The sequence below is a fragment of the Orbicella franksi genome, chromosome 6, assembly GCF_964199315.1.
Source record: "Orbicella franksi chromosome 6, jaOrbFran1.1, whole genome shotgun sequence".
Lineage (NCBI taxonomy): Eukaryota > Metazoa > Cnidaria > Anthozoa > Scleractinia > Merulinidae > Orbicella > Orbicella franksi.
Window position 1 is genome coordinate 26977853 of NC_138150.1, and position 19347 is coordinate 26997199.

A 19347-nucleotide genomic window follows, 5' to 3' on the forward strand; every position below is an offset into this window, starting at 1 on the left:
TTTAGTCAACTGGTGCGGTTCCTTAAAGAACAAGTTCGCATTTAGCGACCATAGTTTAATTTCACGCGCCTTTCAGCAGCAAGATGGCAGGATTCGATGTCCCGTGGACAGAAATCTTGAATTTTTTTTAACTTCTCACATTGGTTTTTGTTCATTTTTGGACATTGTGGAGATAAATGTAAATAAAATCTGTTTCTGGAAAGAAAAGTAGGGGTCACCGAATGTCCAAGATCGTGAAATCCACGTTAGCAGAATCTGTCTATGAGTTTATGATTTGCGTCACTCCGAAGAAAAATGAAAAATCAAATTAATTACTGATACAGGCTGACAAATTTAAACAGCCCAGCTAGTGTCGAGCGACCTCGAGATAGCACGCTTTTTTATATTTAAACAGGACACGGGTCACAATGCGAATCAAGTCTCCGTTTCTAACATCTTTGAAACAAAAATGTCGTATTTCCGCGTAAAACGCGAAAACTATATTACGTGGTAACTACGTTAATTCAACAACATTACCACTTTCTTATTTCGTTTAGAGACAATATCGTGACAGTAAGTCAACATCATAGCACTGTTTACCATGCCAATAAAAAAAAAAAATAATTCATCCACCAACCACAGTCCGGAGGAACTTATTAATATGTGGCTTTAATATTTCTGGGGCTGGTGGTTTAACAAATTGACAAGTTTAAACTGACTCAGGCATGCAGGTGTCGAAGTGCCTAAGTTTAGCTCTTTATAGTACACAAAGTTTAACCGGACGTTTTAGCTCCTCGCTGGAATGTGATATTTTGAAGCTGTTTTGGTTTTCACGTGGCCATCATAGAGATGCTCGTTGTATCTGTTTGCTTTGTCTTCGTCTTGTTGGCTTCCTTGATCCCGGAGACGCAAGGTTAGGTTTTCTTCAGTCAATATTCGAGAATATGTTTGTTTAAGCGCAGCTTGTTTTGTTGTTATTACCGTGTTCCAAAAGGATGAACGACAGTTCATCGACTGACTTGATCGACTGACTCAATTCCACTTAAGGCGTATGTCAAGACAAGAATTTGCTAATATCTAGCTTTGCCGCGGTCGGAATGATAATTAATCAGCCAACACTTTGCGCAGATTATGAATGCAGATTATGAATGCTCACAACATTCACCTGGTTAATATGTACAAAAGTTTCTACGTGTAAGAAAAACCACCGGTATATCTTCGAAATACTTGCCTAGCACGTTATAAGAAAGTTTGTAACATATAGGCATGTTACATGTAAAAATCGTGACCGTTAAACTGCAGGAGCTCAAAGCTGTAGACTTGCTAGCCATGTATATGAGGTTTTTCCATGGTAACACAAAGGCAATTACTGTGTTAGAGAGTAGTTGGAATCCTGGCGTACAATGGTAACTTTCAGACTTTTCAGGAACTCTAGACTACTTGTAGGACAATATAGCACTCTTTTCAACAAAATTCCTAGATTTCTTCCATAATTCTATTCTGTTGTATTCTTAATTGATAGCATTTGTATGTCAGATCCGTTTTCACCGCTTTTTTGTCGTTGCACCTGTCGAAGACTGCAGTTGCAGCAGTCGAGACCTTGTAAAGCTCTAAAGCGTTTTAACCAGTGAATGGGTTTAAAATTTTTCATCTCTAAAAAGAGTGAAAAATCATATTACAAAGAAATGTTCCTTACTTAACGTGAAACAAATTCGAGCTTTTAACTAACTCCAAAAGAAATTATTTTAGGTTTATTTTGAAGCCAGCAGATGCAGTCGGTGGCGAAATTTGAAAATACTGTTTCTCAATGATAACAGATAAAAGTAAGCAAATCAATAAAATTGATGTAGGGTTTTTGGGTAGATATCCGTCATTTGCAAAAACACCTTTGAATTTGTGAATTTGAATCTGTAGATATGAAAACTAAAGGCTGTCCAATATATAGTCTTCCATAAAACTAAGCTGAAGTAATTACAGGTCTTCTTTTCCTTGGCAAACTAAACCGAGTAATATGTTGTTGAATGTGGTTTTGTTTCTCGGCAGAAAAGACAACAATTTTCTCGTAATCCTCGACAAGATTGAATAACTGACAACACATTTGCTCAGCTCAAACCACCCTTGCGTACACATTTAACCTTTTATGTTAAATTTTGTGTGTTTAAAGTTTGCGTTATTTGCGGCTTCGTCATCTACTCGAGATACCGACTAGCTGACAAAGTACCGGTGTTTGAAAACTTTTTTGCAAGTTTGGTCTGCGAATTAAAATATTTATTTTACTTCCACAGAAATCGATACAAGTTTCAATTTTTAATTTAAGTATAGCTTCGGATTTCCTCCTGTCTATCAATAAGTTAATTAACAATTAGACCCGTAGCCCTCAAGGGCTAAGGGTCAATAGCCCATGAGGCGAAGCCGAATGGGCTATTGACCCGTGGCCCTTAAGGGCGAAGGGTCTAATTGTTTTAGTATCACCCAACTAGTCGGACAGAAAAGGTAATAATAAAGTTAGCAAATGCAAGTTGAAGAAATATTTATTTGGGAATAAAACGAAAGAAAGCGTCACGCTCGGTGGCGCCAATTTCGCTACTCGAGGACTATTACTAATAGTCCCCTAGTAGCGTAGCCAATCAAAATGCAGGATTTGCATTAGTCCACTAGTTGGGTGATACTAATAAATAATATTCACCACCAGTCCATGAGTGTGTAGCAGAACGCTGAATGGACCTCCCGGCATGAACAGCCCTGCTTGATTCAGTTTTAAGACGGAATTAGGGGCAACGTGGATAACGGGTCTTCCAGCTTGATTTGCACTGAGAACAAATAGCAGAAATTACCGTTTTGGCTAGCCTGAATGGGTTTTCGATTAACCTGAACAACGCATCCGCCTGGCTCGAGAATGGTCCACCGCCGAACATGAATTCAAGTCGAGGCGTCCCCCTCCATCTTTCGAAATTTGCATTAATAATGTATTTAACTTTAAAGTAATTTTTGGGAGTAAGAATGACATGTCAAAAATTATCTTTTTCAGGTCAATGTCGCAATTTGAGATTCACAAGTGCTCCAATCCATGGTCACTGGCTGAATAATCACGTGATACGTACCATTGGCGTCATGAATGAGGATTTCTGCGAGCTGCAATGCTACATGGAGCCAAACTGTGTCAGTTATAATTTTGACAAGAAGGAAGAGGCAAATGGACAACACAAATGTGATCTGAATAGCGCTACTTATGAACACGACAACGAACACTCAGGCGACCTCGTGAAGAACGAAAGTTATGTTTATCGCGGAGCAGAGGTAAACATTTAGGTGTCAGGTTAAAGATGGTAGATATCACAGTAGACCATTATTTCAATTTACTTTTTCTGGGGATTTTATTGGCTAGATTTACCAACTGTGAGGCATCCCAAGTGGTCTTATTACGTGACAAATTTCTCCGCGAGATCTTGAAAACTGTCAAATAGAAGCTAGTGCCAGTCAGTCATCTTGATTTGAATCCGAGTAAGAGCCTGGGGACAAGGGTACAACTTGTACTTGCAAATCCGCCACCACTCGATCTTGAAATGATTAACTGGCGTTTGCTTATGTTTCTATTATATAATTGATTTCCAATTATCAAAGCTTACTACACTGCCACAAACGCTCGGCTTAAAACCTACTCTAGTACTACGCAAAACTTTCCACAGTAAATATCATAGACACACATAGAAATTAAAGGTTCTGAGTTTATCGGTGTTCAAATGTCATTGTTATATATACCACCCAACTAAAATACGTTTTCCGATTGGAAGAGTACGTGTCACATGTTGTGGGTCAAAACTCACCAACTCCCTAGTTCGAACAAAAATCACTAACTCCCCAGGGAAACGACAACTTGAACTTCCGACTCGCGCGTGATCAGGTCGTGCCCCTTGTAACCGCGGCAAATTTGTGAGCCAGCCGGCGTCAACCAAATGATTTCTTCGCAGTTTTTTCTATTTTTGAGTTAGAACGTATAACAAAACACTAAACGACTGGTCGCGGGGGAAACAGTCGACCTCATTGTTCCCCGAGACTTCGCCTCGAGGAACAATGAGGGTCTTGGGGAAACAAAACTCACTGTTTCCCCGCGCGACCAGTCATAATGTGCTTATTAGTCGATGATATGTGACAGTTTCACCACCTTTTTGTTCTTTCCTTGAAGAATGCTTGTGCGAAGAAACCTTGCCAGAACAAAGCAACCTGCCAGGCCGCTTTTACAGACAGAGATTACCAATGTTTGTGTATTCCTGGATTTACTGGCCATGATTGTGAAAACGGTAGGAAACACTCTTACGCAATTTAGTAAAAAGAGTTTAGGATGCTTAAACCGGGAGGAGATGGGGTGAGGGCTGGGGGAAGTTAAGGCAGGGATGGAAATGTGGTTGTTGTTGAACCATATTTTCGTGAAATATTATTTTCTTCCGTTAGATGTGGACGAGTGTACTATGAAGGAACAAAGCTGTGATGAAAATGCCAACTGTGAGAACATCCCAGCAGGGTCCTACACGTGCACGTGCCAAGAGGGATTTCATGGAGATGGAAAAATTTGCACTGATGACTATGCAAAGATTAAAAATGATTTTGTACACTTTTTCCTTTTAATACCTAACAATGGAATACGAATATTTATTATTCAAAATTTAGTGGTATACCGAGTGGTAGCAAATCGCTAATATCGCTAGTTCGCATGTAAAGATATCATTTTTATCCACACACGTGCGAGATCATTTTCGATACCATTTTTGACTCTTTAACTGTGCTTACCTCTGTTGGTGTATGATCGAAACGTCTTCGGATCTTCCTCGGAAGTCTTAGGCTATCTTCGGCAGTCTTCGGTAATCTTGAGAAATTTTCGAAAATGTTCGGAAACGTTCATGTGGCCTTCCGACGACTTTTGGAGAGTCTTCGCAAATCTTCGGAAAGTGGTCGTAAATCTTCGAAAAATCTTCGAAAACGTCGTTCTTAGTATGCTTATGTATTATGGGGATTTTAATCATAAAAAGAAAATTACATGGTCGCTTGGAGATACGAAATTTTTCTCAGTCTCATGTTGAACACTGTGAGAGAATTTTCGTATCTTTGTGGGGTTATGTAGTATTCTCTATATAACAGGCGAGATGCATTATAACATAAATGCGAACCTTTTATATCTCTGTCAGACGACTTTAAAGGAACCAAATTCCAATGAAATATATTTTGTTGTCTTAGATATCGATGAGTGCACCAAAGGAACACACAGCTGTCATGTTAATGCTGTGTGTAACAACATCCAGGGATCCTATCACTGCACATGCAAAGATGGATTTTCTGGAGATGGAATAAACTACTGCACTGGTATCAACAAGAACATCAATCTGTTGATTTTGGCATTTTTCTTTATATTAATACTTAAGCCTGTGTTTTTTTTTTCTGGCTCGTAATCATAATCATAACAATAAGCACAAGCACAAGAATGAGCGATGGCCTCATGGTTAGTGCGCTCACCTCCGGATCGAACGGTCCGGGTTCAAACCCTGGCCAGGGACATTGTATCGTGTCCTTGGGCAAGACTCTTTACTTTCGCAGTGCCTCTCTCTACCCAGGTGTATAAATGGGTACCGACGAATTTAATGCTGGGAGGTACCCTGCGATAGACTAGCATCCCATCCAGGGGGGAGTAAAAATATCCCTAGTTGCTTCATGCTACGGAAACCGGGATAAGCTCCGGCCTGATGGGCCACTTGGCTCGTGTGTAGACTTCACCTACCTACAAGAATAAGCAGCAATTGAGGACACCAAAACAAAAGCACCAGGGGTGTAACTAGGGGGGTCCTGAGGTGCCCGTGAGCCCCCCCTTTTGTAAGCCTATCTTAGCAAACAACCTACAATAGGTGCAGAAAACGACATGACAATCTGGTAAGTACCCTCACTTTGACACAGTGTGACCCCCCCTTTGAAAAATCCTGGCTACGCCTCTGAGTACAAGCAATTATTCACTTCCGGGTTATAGTTAAAAGTGACTTCGTTGAACTAGTTATATCATAGTCAGTTAAATTGCATGCCAAGATTCGCAAAGGGAATACTGACACTTCAACCAGACTGGAACTTCTCAAGTTAACTTAATCTGATGAAATTCCTCTAATGTTTTAGATATAGACGAGTGTGCTATTAAAACAGACAAGTGTGATGACAACACCCAGGGATTTTATCTGTGCACGTGCAAAGAGGGATTTTACGGGAGTGGAAAAAGCTGTATTGGTAACTATGAAATATATATATATGTTTAGATAGCCAACGAGGCCCGTGGCGCCGAGTTGTCTATCCCATCTCATATCCGAAAATCGCGAGGGGAATAATTGTTTTATTAAAAACGCCCTCAAAATATAGAAAACTGACAACAACAAGCGAGAGTAGAGTAATTATTTTATTAAAAACGTCTCCAAGATATAGAAAACTAAATGAAAATGAAAATAAAAAAGGCCCAAAACTCACGTGTGCGCTTCCCATATTTGTAGAGCATAGTATAAGGACTCATGCACCATGATGGCTAAGCCAATGAAAACTCTTGAATTGCATTGTTGAAATATCTTTCTCAGGTCTTTCGCACTATCGACTAGCCGCCTCTGGAATATGATGCCTGCCCACATTAAAAACCAACCCAATCTTTCAAGCTTTAAACATTTTATGGACTTATGAGGATTTGGACCATCTTATCATCTAAATTTTTAATTTTCTTGTTTTAATTGTTAGACTTGATCCAATGCTTTGCTTTTTAATATTTTAATGTGTCTCACATCTTAGTTTTATATATTATCGTTACATATTTGAGAATCTTTCTATATTTTTAATTCTTAACACGTCATCTTTTTATTCGGTAAATGTTTTTATGAGGGCCACTGGTTTTTCAGTGATTACTGTTGTGTGCTACCCTCAATAAATAAAGTTGATTATGATTATGATGATGATTATTATTACTATTATTATCGCTGCGTAGCGAGCGTAGCGAGCGAGCAGCAACATCATCATGATTTATGAAGAATATATAGAAGGGAGTTCGAATTCTCGAATTCATCACTTTTACCAGAATGCATTGCATTTAACCAGAGTGCATTGCGCCACTTTTTGACAGAGTGCATTGCGCCACGAACAACACGAGGTTGTCACACCGTCGAGCCGTCGTCCTTTTTCGCGTGGATTCCAGTGAGAAAGATTAAGGTTTATGTTTTCTTCTGATTTGCCTGTGAAACGATGTGAAGGAGATCGAGCTTGACTTTCACAACTTTTGCTTTTGTTCTTAATACAGTATGTGAAAGTTTGTAAATCTGGACGATTAATTATGACACCTTAATTTTAAACTTAGTATGTCATTTCTTGGCGATCTCGCCTCCTTGGTCGAATTTTTAAATGAAGAGAAATTGTCGTTACTAAAGCTTGTAGAATAATTAAACCAAACGAAAACCGTAGAACAAGCTAATTTTATATATGCTGCGATCTATTCCTTTTCATCCAAACACGAATTTAAACTAACGCTTTAACATTTTTATACATCGCGATGGACGCATCCTCGACACAGTCTGTCAATTTCAACATTCTGGATCGAGATATTTTATGCGTACCAGTACAAAATTTATAAGTTAGCTTTTTGCTCCTACAATTTCCACATCTTTCGATTTTTGCCATCTGGTAAAGGGGAGATTGATGTGTATCGTTTTATGTCCAAACATAGTTCAGATCACTATGTGCTTTTTTGTCACGATCCCTCGCCATCGATGTGTCATCATGCATGAAGTTGTAGATGAGTCACTGCGTAAAATATGTCACTATCAACAGAATGTGCCGCAGCATTACTATCTTTTAGATACCCTAGTTATTATTATTATTACTATTATTATTATTGTTATTGTTGTTATTATTATTATTATTATCATCATCATCATCATCATCATCATCATTATCATCATTATTATTATCATACAGTGATCCAGTTTTTAATAACGCGAATTACACGTAAGTGAAAAGCGCTCTTACTTTGTAGTTGCTCAGTTAAAACTTAATTCTCTTTTTTTTTTTTAGTTTTGCCAGAACCTTTTGCCTTCTACCCTCTTGATGGAGAGTATAAAGCCGCAGAAAAAAAGAACAAGCAGCCCTCCGGAATACTAGGAGCTGTGGGCCTTACAGTCGGACCCTACACTGAACCAACAGGAGCTTATGAGTTTTTTGGCAAAAATACGAGTTACATCGAATTCCCGAACAATGGAATTCAGGTGCCCCAGTCACACTCAATCACGCTGATGTGCTGGGTTGAACCTGGAGGTCAAGACGGACCACTGTTTAACTACGGACAAACTGAGCATGGGGTCGGTATATGGATCAACCTCAATGGCAAGTTCTATCACGAGCTCCATAATAAAGAAATAAATACAGATGCGTCTCTTGCGGTAGGAGAGTGGGTCCATGTTGCTGCAACGTACAATCATAGCACGGGAGAGAACTCACTGTACATTAACGGAGTTTTAAACAAGTCACAAAATATTGATGCAGGCCCCTTGAATTCGACACACGACCCGAAAGCTTTGATGGGAGTCAAGGGAGATAGATATTTCAAAGGAAAAATCGCTCAAATGAAAATTTACGATGCTGCACTAGATGAAGCCCAAATAAAGGCCGCCATAAATCAAGGTATTAAACTGGCCGGTAAATACATTATGTTTGTTTTAAAGTAGGATGTACAGTTTTATTCCTACTCAGTGGCAATAACGATTCTTCTTATTATACTTCAATCTTCTCACTATCAACAGCATGAGCTTTGTGAGTCTCCAAATCTCTTAACCGAGATGAAAGACTCGGGCTGCGCCCTCATCAACTATTACCCATAGAAATCGAGAACGCACAATCTAATTGTTTTAGTATAAATCGATAAGTCGCTCAAAACTGGACTAGAAAATTGTCTAAATCCCCTTCACAGACACTCGAAAAACGCAAAGAAGCGGCCGCCATTTTGTTAACATTTTGTTAACTACTAAGCTGCTTAGTATCTTGAACATTCGTGATAGCGCGGTTTATTCGAAAAAAACAGATTCCGAACGTGTGAAATATGATCATGAAAAATATATTTTTTCTTACGTTAAATTCATTGACATTATTTACAGGACTTTACAATACTAACGCGAATACAAACAACAATGCTGTTATACTTATGATACTCTTTCCTTTATTTAATTACAATACTAGCTCCAATTACAATGTTACTTTACAAAAAGCTAAATATACTGTTAACAAACCATCAATAAAATAAGTCGAGAAAAAAAGTATACAAAAATAAAACTACAAAAAAAAAAAAAAAAAAAGAAAAGAAAAAAGAAACAAAAAGAAGGAAAAGAAAAAAAAAAGAAAAAAATTACTCGGATGACCTAAGGGTTTAATTTTTTTTCTTAAAACCCTCAGAATGTCAAGACGCTCTCGGTATGGAAAACCGAACAATCACTGATGCACAGATTACCGTCTCATCGGAAGCCGATTCTTTACATGCTGCCTCACACGCAAGGCTAAACTTTCAGGAAATTCCAGACAAGGCAGCCGGGGCTTGGGCCGCTCGTGCAAGTGATGATAATCCGTGGCTGCAGGTTGATCTGGGAGCTCAGTACACTAAAGTGACACGAGTAGCAACCCAAGGAAGGGATTCCTTACATTATTTACAGTGGGTAACTAAGTACAAACTGCAGTACGGTGAGGAAGAGGAGGAATTCCAGTTCTACAGGGAACCAGGACAAGACACAGATGAGGTAAAAAGTCTTACGATTCGATGATACGTTCATATACTTCATTCCCACTTCCAGTCAATAATGATGGTAGCAGGTAAAAGAAATGGCGTCTATCATGTGCGAGGTTTCTGCTCTCTCACCTTCCTTTTTTACTTGTTTTCAGGTTTTTGCTGGAAATACAGACCAGGACAGCATTGTTTATCATAATCTCAACCCACCAATCACATCTCAGTACATTCGTTTTGTACCAGTTGATTATCACTTGCACATATCAATGAGAGTGGAGCTGTATGGCTGTCTGCAAGGTGACGAGGAATGCTCTCCATCTCAAAAACCTTCATAAGAAGTTCTGCGATTTAAGTGTTTGTTTTTTATTCAATAACCCACCTTACGGAGATTTAAAACAATAAAAACCTCGTTAATGTCTCCTTGTGGGAGGTGAGGTGGCCTCATGGTTAGTGCGCTCGACTCCGGATCAAGCGGTCTAAGTTCTGGCCCTGGCCGGTGACATTGCGTTGTGTTCTTGGGTAAGATACTTTACTCTCAGTGCCTCTCTTCACCCAGGTGTATCAATGGGTACCAGCGAACTTAATGCTGGGGGTATCCCTGCGATGGACTAGCATCCCATCCAGGGGGGAGTAGAAATACTCCTAGTCGCTTCATGCTACGGACACCGGGATAAGTTGCGGCCTGAGGGGCCACTTGACTCGTATTCAGACTTTACCTTTACTTAATATCTCCTTTACCCCTCATTTCCTTTCTTCGTTTCTCTTATTTGCTGCAGTGAAGCCACGGCCAGTTATAATTTGTGAGGAAAAACGAGGAATCATCAGCTGCCAAAACGGAAAAAGAATCGACGGACTGAACGCGAACTATGGCAGGCTGGACCGGCATACGTGTCTTCATCAGGCCATGAGCAACATAAACTGTCGTTCCGGCAATTCTCTTCGAATCGTGTAGGAAAAGTGTAACGGCAAAACCAGCTGTGAGTTACATGTAAATAACAACTTGTTCGGTGGCGATCCATGTGGGGGAACATACAAATATCTAAAAGTGAAATACAGATGCCTGGAATATATAGGTAAGTGAGCAAACGATAAAATGTATTCGAATAATGCGTGACAGGCAACTGACACATTCGTTTAAATGCAAAAAAAAGTTGCAGTTACAACGTGCAATGCACAACGTTGTTGCAACATAAGGCTGAATGAATGAGTTGCCAGTAATCGGATACCCGTGTTTGCGCAAAGAACTCTGGGATCGTCAGGGGGCAAACATAGCAAGTCGCTAGAAGGAAATGTATGGCGAAAAAGTTGTTTCGACGCCCAAAAACATGGTTTTGGGGAGAGATCAACGCTTTTTTGCCGTTGTTTTATCGCGAATGGATTTTGGCAATGTTGATACATCGACAGTGGAAGTTTTTGTTTGAATAACCGCGAAATAAGTGATAAAATGTACCGATAAACTCCCTTTTGCTTGCGTGAGGTTTATTGTGAAATACATTGAAGAGAATATTGAAAATTTCAATACACGCCTGATCTCGAGAGGCTACCCGGAGCAAATGGTAGAAAAGATCCTCCGAGAAGTTAAATATAAAGACAGAAAAGAAGCTCTAAAACAGAAATCGAAAATTGCAGGAGCAACTACTACCCTTTGTGTCGGGCAATTTCACTCAACTGTCAATACCAAACTTTGGAAAGCATAATCACGCACAAATGACACTTTTAAATACAAATGCTCAGAGATATATTCAAAGAGCCACCCTTGATCTGTTATAGAAAAGGAAAATCACTTAAATACGTGCTTGTAAAAGCAAAACAAAGGCTTTGAGCAACACAGTAGCTACACAGCATGAGTCGCGCGGACTCATTTGTCATTAAATCAACCCTAGACAGTACAGTGATCGCCACCGGGCTTATTTCCAGTATTATTTGTATGACTGAGCTCTCAAATAAGCCAAAAGTAGCCTGTCCACGACTTAAAAGGCTTTACTGGGATATTTCCCCTCGATTTATACCTAATTAATTTTGTAATATTTTCAGACCATTACGCGATGTAAATTTCACAAAAAACCTCACGCAAGCAACGGAGTTTATCGGTGGATTTTGTCACATATTTCACGGTTATTCAAACAAAAACTCACATATTCCACATATCAACATTGCCCAAATCCATTCGCGATAAAAACAACGGCGAAAAAGCGTTGATCTCTCTCAAAAGTCGTTTTCTTGTACCTCGAAACAACTTTTCGCCATACATTCCTTTCTAGCGACTAGCAATGTTTGCCCCCTGACGATCCCAGAGTTCTTCGCGCAAACACGGGTATCCGATTACTGGCAACTCATTCATTAAAAAGTGTAAAACCTCTTGGCAACTGTAGCGAAATCTACTTCGCCTAACGTCTGTTGCTACAAAAACGTTGCAAGTACATGTTCATTTCTAGGGATGTCTCACAGGACAATTTTTCTTACAGCTTGTGTTAAAATGAAATTGCGAGGAAGTTGGTAGGAGAAATTTCTAAGTGCAACTGGTCCTTATAAACAGGCAATCACCACTCAATTTTGAACTTCAGAATTTCATGTTCCCAAGATCTGATAATTTAGTCATATAATTGTATAACATCACTCTTTTAAAACAATTTAATCACTGGACTTAAATTGGAATGAGCAGCAATTAAATTGAACTGAAGCGTGCATCACTACTTTGGACTGAATTTAAATATATGCACAAATCGCCGAGATTATTTAATTTGTTGTAAACACAGGTCACTGAGAAAACAGTTGTTTATTATGATCTTAACCTACCAATAGCAGCAAGTTAAATTCTTTTTAACAGAGTGCGAAAAAGCGCCTGAATACGATTAATTCAGAAATAGTACAAAAACATTAAAAAGAACCAAAATGTAGAAATCTGATAAATTGTGAAGTAACACACCGTTTCGGGTGTAGCAGAGGTAAAAGCTCTGATGTTCTAAAGTTGTCAAAAATGTTTCTGTTGCCATTTCGTAGATCAGCACATGTTCTTTCTGTTTCAAACTGTAGGTTGGTATTCCGGTCAACCTGGGCGGTCCTGTAAGCACATCCGGGACTCAGGAGGCTCTAGAGGAGACGGGGAGTACTGGATCGACCCCGAGGGGAGTGGAAACCCTTTAAAGGTCTTCTGTGACATGACAACTGACGGAGGTATGTTGTGGAAAGTGATAACAACGATAATGTCCAAAAACGTTTGCTTTTCCCGGAACGCAGTAAAGGGTACATCAGGCTCTAAGCTGTTCGAAACTATATAGGAGCTATACCACACTATCACTACGTTCGACTAGAAGCGTTCATTCTCAATTCCGAAAGGAAATCTCATGTTTTTTTGCAGTCATGACTTACTTTGCTTTCTACATCTTGATGATCTTTCTTGTCGTGTAATAAGTGGCCATTACAGCTAGCTTAATTTGTTTGATCAAGTGACCATTTTACCCTGATTTCAGGAGGCTGGCTTCTTGTTTCCAACGCTGTGCTTGACGGCTCATCCTCCACACCGCAGTTGTTACTAGAGTCGTCATACAGAGGAATCAGCAACTATCGCAATAACCAGACGTTTCTGACAAAGAGTGCCATGAATGAGCTCAGAACACACGTGTCTTTCACTCAGCTGAGATTCCACTGCAGTAAACAACAGGGGCGTACGTTCCATGTGACCACGGTCGCCAACAGCACTGGTGAAGCTGTAGTCCAGTACTTCAGCGGTCAGACGGATGTCCAGCCTGATGCCTGTGGCTCGTTTGTTAGAATGGAGAATGACAACTCGAGATTAGCAGGAGTTTGCCGCCAGTGGGGATTTAATGGTATGAGCTATTACATTGGCAAATGGGGGCATGCTCGAGATCAAGATAGATTGTACTATGACAGTGCTTTTGAAAAATCTTTATATCACTGGCTGCTGACTCCAGGTGGCTCAAGATGGGAATGTGATGACTTAAACGTTGGAGTGTCTTCTGGTAATTTCTGGAAAGTCTTTGTTCGTTAACTCCTTGGGACACTTATCCCCAAACGACGTCAGCCCATCTGTGCCCAAATACGGAAATAACAAAATATTTATGCTCAGATATTGTCTTCTACAAGTTTTAAGCGCTTCCGCTTTTTAGACAGTAAATTAACTGGATTTCTAATGACGTTTGTAAACAACCGTTCCACGTAAACATAGTGTGACGAAAGCTTTTTCCCTCTTCGGAGCCGGAAATGGAAAACGAACTTTGCGACGGTAAACGAACACAACTTGGAGAAAATTAACTCTGACCAACACCCTTGGCTTACGGGAACGGAAACTCGTCTGGATTTTCTGGTATAAAGAGATCTACTTCAATGGTCGTCTTTCAGTTTACGGACGTCAAGGGTGAGACTGGACTTGGTCTCAACAGTAGTTTATTTTGAAAATAATTTAATAACGATGGCATAATCATTGCATCAGCTAAAACAATGAACGAATAAATAAAACGTAATGTTACGGCGTGCGAACCACACGTTTCAGTTGACGAAATATGTAAATAGCAGGTCAGCACTTAAAGTGCCTCTGCAGTAAAAAATAATTGCTGCTTATTTGAAAGGCTTTTCAAAGTAAAGAAGAATGGCGTTTTCCTTTTTGGAATATCTTTTTTCGTTTTAGAGACATTTACGTTTTTGTAAGGAAAGTGATGACGTCATACGTGGTTCCACTAAAACAGCACAACACTCAATCAAGAATAACTCTAGAAATATTAAAGCAGTGTTCTTTAAACTTGGCACCAGAAATGTACATCACAAAAGGAACATAATGACACCCGTCGTGCTGTTGCCATGACAACAATTATGCCGCTGGTTCTGTTTTAATTAAGACTAAAATTCCCAGATATTATCTTAAACAGGGATCACCCACTCCCACCAATCTAATTGGGAGAGTTAAGACAATATGGGAACCATGTGAGTTCCAAGCAAGACCCTCTGTCCCACTTTAAAAGGTTGTAAATGGGGATATTTGGTTTTTCACAGAAAGAGACTGGAGCCAAGAGTGTTGTCATGGCAACAGCATAGTTGGTGTCATTTTGTTTCTTTTGTAATGTACATTGCTGTTGCCAAGTTTGAAGAACACTGCTTTAATATTTCTAGAGTTATTCTCGATTGAGTGTTGTGCTGTTTTAGAGGAACCACCTATGACGTCATCACTTTCCTCATTTGCGTAATGCAAAAACGTGAATATCTCTAAAACGAAAAAAGATATTCCAAAAAGGAAAACACCTTCCTTCTTTACTTTGAAAAGCCTTTCAAATAAGCGCATTATTGTTTACTTCATAGGCACTTTAAGCTGAATTTAGAAATCAATCGTTTCTAATAGTTTTACTGAACGTAATATGACAAAATTATTTTACCATCATCGGTAGCATTACTACCTATCGGATGTTTTTGCTCAGGCCTCAAGAAAAGCAACTGTAGCAATCATCTTATTCCCTGATAATAGCCAAATACAGTACCATCCAAGATGAATCTCAGAATTTCAGCGTAAAGTAATAGCAAAGCTACCGTAAAAAGTTCTACTATTTCCATTCTAATTAAATCACCAATAACAGACAGCCAAGACCCCATTTTCATGCGGGGCTCGGTTACATTTCACAGAACTGTTAAGTGGTCTAATATTATGAATGACAGGAGAATGACAGCAAATCAATAAAGAAATTTCAATGTCAGTTTATTAAATACCACGATAATAATATGGATGAATGGAAAGTTACTGGACAACTAGCGCCTTAAAATATTTATGTTTTAGATTCAGACCGAAATTTCCCAGAAAATTGTTTTCTTTTCTACTCGTTTAATCCCTTTGTTTTAAATCAACAGATGCCATCTGTTGAATAACTATTGATCTGCTTGTGCGAGTTCTCTAATAAAACATTACATATCAGTGAGTTGGCTATGTTTAAAGGGTCTTTGTCACGATAATGCAAGTTTACGACTTTGATTGACACTGGACGGCTTTTACCCAATCAAAATTGTGCGACTCAGTTCCAAACGTCGCCGGGACAACCGTTGCTCTTTGCAAATTTCATTGTTCCGTCTTTGACCCTTTGTGTGGTATGAACGCTTCGTATCCCTTCCATCTCTGTACGATCTTTACACAAAATGCAAAATATACTGTGAAACCCCTCCACAAATGAAATTTTCTTGGATACCGTTACTATAACGAGAATAATCATCTTCGGTTAAACACAAAATGCAGATTGAGTCGGAATAGGGGCCGACTTCGCTCCATTTGTTGACAAATTTTAACACCACGGGGTCGGAAACAGCGAAAACGTCTCGCTTCCTCTCCCCTTTTTAATTAGAAAAAGGCTTACCTTTGTTCAGCTCACCGTAAAAACATTGATCTTCCCTCAGATCCCTGTTAAAAGGCCCCTTCTTCATTTTGACTCCTACAGAGAACCCATCGTAACTTAACCCACAATGAAAAGGCACGTCCTCATTCACCCCACAATGAGAAGGCTCGTCTTCCTTCAACTCTGTTTAAAGCAGTCTCTGTGCGAGCTCCACAAGTTGATGATGATGACATTTTATTTCAATAGGGTGCTTAATTACAGTCAAGGCTCTAGTCTCCCTTGTGGCCCTACATATGAAACTAAGTTTAACAGACTAATTACAGGAAGCTTAAACATCACAACTAGTAGTTCAACGCTTATTTCATTCATTCCATCCGAGGTCTGATAGCTGTATCTCATACTTCGTTAAATAATCCTTCAGCCAGTGGTCTATTTCCACTGGGCTTCGATAGATGATCTTTGTTACCCTTGAAGAACTTTGTCTTTCCTTCCACAATTGCGCGTAATTCCCCCAAGCCTGGCTTTTTACGTTGAAATTTGGTACAAATTCCCGCGCCAAAACATACCAGAAATAGGTATTACGGCTAGAGGAGCTAGAAACGATTGTCTTGCCCAATTCAAATACCAAATGGGACAGAAATTTCCGAAATTTCCGGACTAGTTCACCCGAGAGGTTGAGCGAAATTTTCAAAACGGATGCTCAGAAACGAAAGCTTCTATACCATTCCATTTTGTTCCGCAAACTTTGTTTAGTCCGAATGGAACGTGACCCCTCTTCAAGTCAGAAACCGGGAAATGCCCCAATGAAATGTAACATCTGCTTAGTGACTATTTTTATCTAACTTCCATGCAGTAACAGATATAGGATGTCATAAAAAGCTTATTTCATCAAGCGCAGTTCAGAACTTTTGGACATTTTGGACAGTTTCCTGAAATGTTGGCAAGTCCCAGGACGGGAGAAAGTATGAAGTGAAGGTTTGTGAAAAAGCCTTTTTCCGTTTTTCATCGTTTACGTGTGGGTAGAAGGCCAAAATATGTTACAGTTGAAAATCTGAAAAATGGGCAAGTTTTTAACTCAATTTGTTTTTAGCACAAAGGGAAATTACATAAACACAGTAATAAGCTTCTTTTCTTATTCACATTAGAAACAACAGCGTGACAATCTGTCAAAATAATAGGATCTTTTTTCTATGCGATTGCTGCCATGTACCAATCACCATACGAGGAAACTCTTAAGTCGTAGGGAGCTCTGATGACCAAAAATTGATTAACCTATTGAGTTGGTATATTTGAATAAGGAACAAGTTAAAAATTGAATCAAGATGCTACAGCTCAGCTTATGATTCACGCCATTGAACCACTCTGCAAAGCTTCTCGCTTGAAGTAAAATTTCTAGCCAGTTTTTGCAAAGTTCGACGTGTTGTCGTAAACATGTTTTCATTATTTTTCTGCTCAGCCCTCGTGTTATTGGATTTCTTGATCCTGGAGGCACAAGGTAAGGTTCCTTCATTCAGCGTTCGAGAATATTTCTCCGGTTTATCGTTATTTCTGACGATGTGCAAAAAGACAGACAATAGTTTTTAGTGCCCTCGGAACATTTTAAACCTTTTTTCACGAGCCTTTTAGTTTTGTTTTGGCAATCATACTCGCATGATCGTGGATGCTAAAACTAATGAGCGTTCAATCGCAGTTTAGTTTTCTCCGCAAGTTTTTAGTGCATGTGGAAAACGATATAGTCAGCTCATATTCGATAAATTTATCGCCCTTTATGATACGTCGTTGAGCAACAGTTTTGAACGTACAAACTTGTGAAGACATAAGATTTGATTGCGTTCCTTGGGGATCATGATCAGGATCGGGATCTATGATCCAAGATCACTCGAATCATGGTGCATCAAATTAAAGGAGCCGATAAATCCTTGTTCAGTGTGTTTCCATCCTGTTTTTATTGGCACACAGTGATTCGAGAAATCTTTGATCCTGACCGGTTTATCCCAGATGAATGTACACTCGATCATAACTGAAATGTTTTCTCCGAGGTTGCATGAAATCCTTGTTCATTGATATTAACAATCCTTGGGAATTGCCCTGACTAGAGTTTGCGCAACATGAAACAATGAATGTTTTCATGAATAGCCTCTCTTACGAATTTAAGTAAGAAAACTGATCTAAATTTTGCACAAACTTTGCCAAACGTTAATCGACAGTTTCTGTGAAATAACCCTTTTCACGTAAGGTTGTCCCTTCTCATTTGCATTACAATATAATCCAACTTGGATGTGAGGCAATTTCGAACTATTTTGTAGTTTCAGCCCCAAATTGTCTCGCATCCGCGTTGGATTACACTGTGATGTAAATGATAAAAGCTAACCGTAAAAAGGGCTATGGGACAGATTTTTACAATAATTAAGGTAAAATGGCATGCCGAGAGCAAGTTAACGTTAGACACTTTTCTCTTAAACAGGTGGTTTTGATATGCCCATGCAAATTTATTAAACGGCTGTCGTTGCTTGTAGTGTTTTGTCAAAGCAAAATTAATAAAATTCGTTGTTTATCCACCTTGACAAACAATCATTACACTCATAGTCCGGCCCAGTCCCTGAACTCTTCCTCTCACAATGCAGTCCAGTCTCCCCGTTCTATGTAGAGCGGGAAGACTGGGCTTCATTGCACTAAACTGTCATTCGTAGTCTTCTCGATTTGAATAAAACAATAAAAAGTACCCATGATGAAAAAACAAATAGAATCGAGAGTTTATTTGTTTCCCTCATTTTGCTTTAAAAACAAATTTAATATAAATAAGTAAGAGATTCACAGGCCTTATTGACATTTAAAAATTTGCGTTCTTCAGGTCACTGTCGTAATTTGCGATTCATCATTGATCCAATACCTGGTTACCAGTTGGAGAATCACGTAATACGAACTATTGACGTCAGCAACGAGGATATCTGCCGACTGCAATGTTACCTGGAGCTAAACTGTGCCAGTTATAATGTTAACAAGATGGAAGCGGCAAATGGGCAACACAAATGTGATCTGAATAACGCTACTTATGAACACGACAACGAACACTCAGGCGACCTCGCGAAGAACGAAAATTATGTGCATCGCGGAGCTGAGGTAAACATAAAACCAGTTACAGTATGTAACTTATTAAGTTATTATATAGACCTTTTCGGCCAATATTTTTCGTGGGGATTGTTTTTGGGCAAAATTTACGAATTGCAAGGCGGTCTAGGGCTTTCAAGACTGTCAATCGAAGTGCCAGTCTGT

General features: G+C 39.3%; 2 protein-coding genes across 3 annotated transcripts in view; both read left to right on the plus strand.

Moving 5' to 3' along the window:
* The window catches only part of LOC145488928 (uncharacterized), a 74263-nt gene that overhangs the window by 6264 nt on the left and 48652 nt on the right, over positions 1-19347 (plus strand). Inside the window, exons 2-9 of one of the 2 annotated variants that reach the window (XM_081467782.1) lie at positions 3008-3276; positions 4163-4277; positions 5209-5334; positions 6130-6237; positions 8053-8658; positions 9424-9761; positions 9904-10045; positions 10525-12095. In XM_081467782.1, the coding sequence (XP_081323908.1) occupies positions 3008-3276; positions 4163-4277; positions 5209-5334; positions 6130-6237; positions 8053-8658; positions 9424-9761; positions 9904-10045; positions 10525-10700 (1880 nt within the window). In that variant the 3' untranslated portion in view covers positions 10701-12095. Of the gene's footprint in view, positions 1-3007; positions 3277-4162; positions 4278-5208; positions 5335-6129; positions 6238-8052; positions 8659-9423; positions 9762-9903; positions 12096-19347 lie in introns of those variants that run through there. The other variant, XM_081467783.1, reaches the window with a different exon arrangement.
* On the plus strand, positions 12424-15001 carry LOC145488940 (fibrinogen-like protein A). Its single transcript, XM_081467795.1, has 2 exons — positions 12424-12922; positions 13219-15001. Exons 1-2 carry the CDS (start codon positions 12757-12759, stop codon positions 13755-13757), a joined length of 705 nt encoding a protein of 234 aa, XP_081323921.1. The 5' UTR covers positions 12424-12756; the 3' UTR covers positions 13758-15001.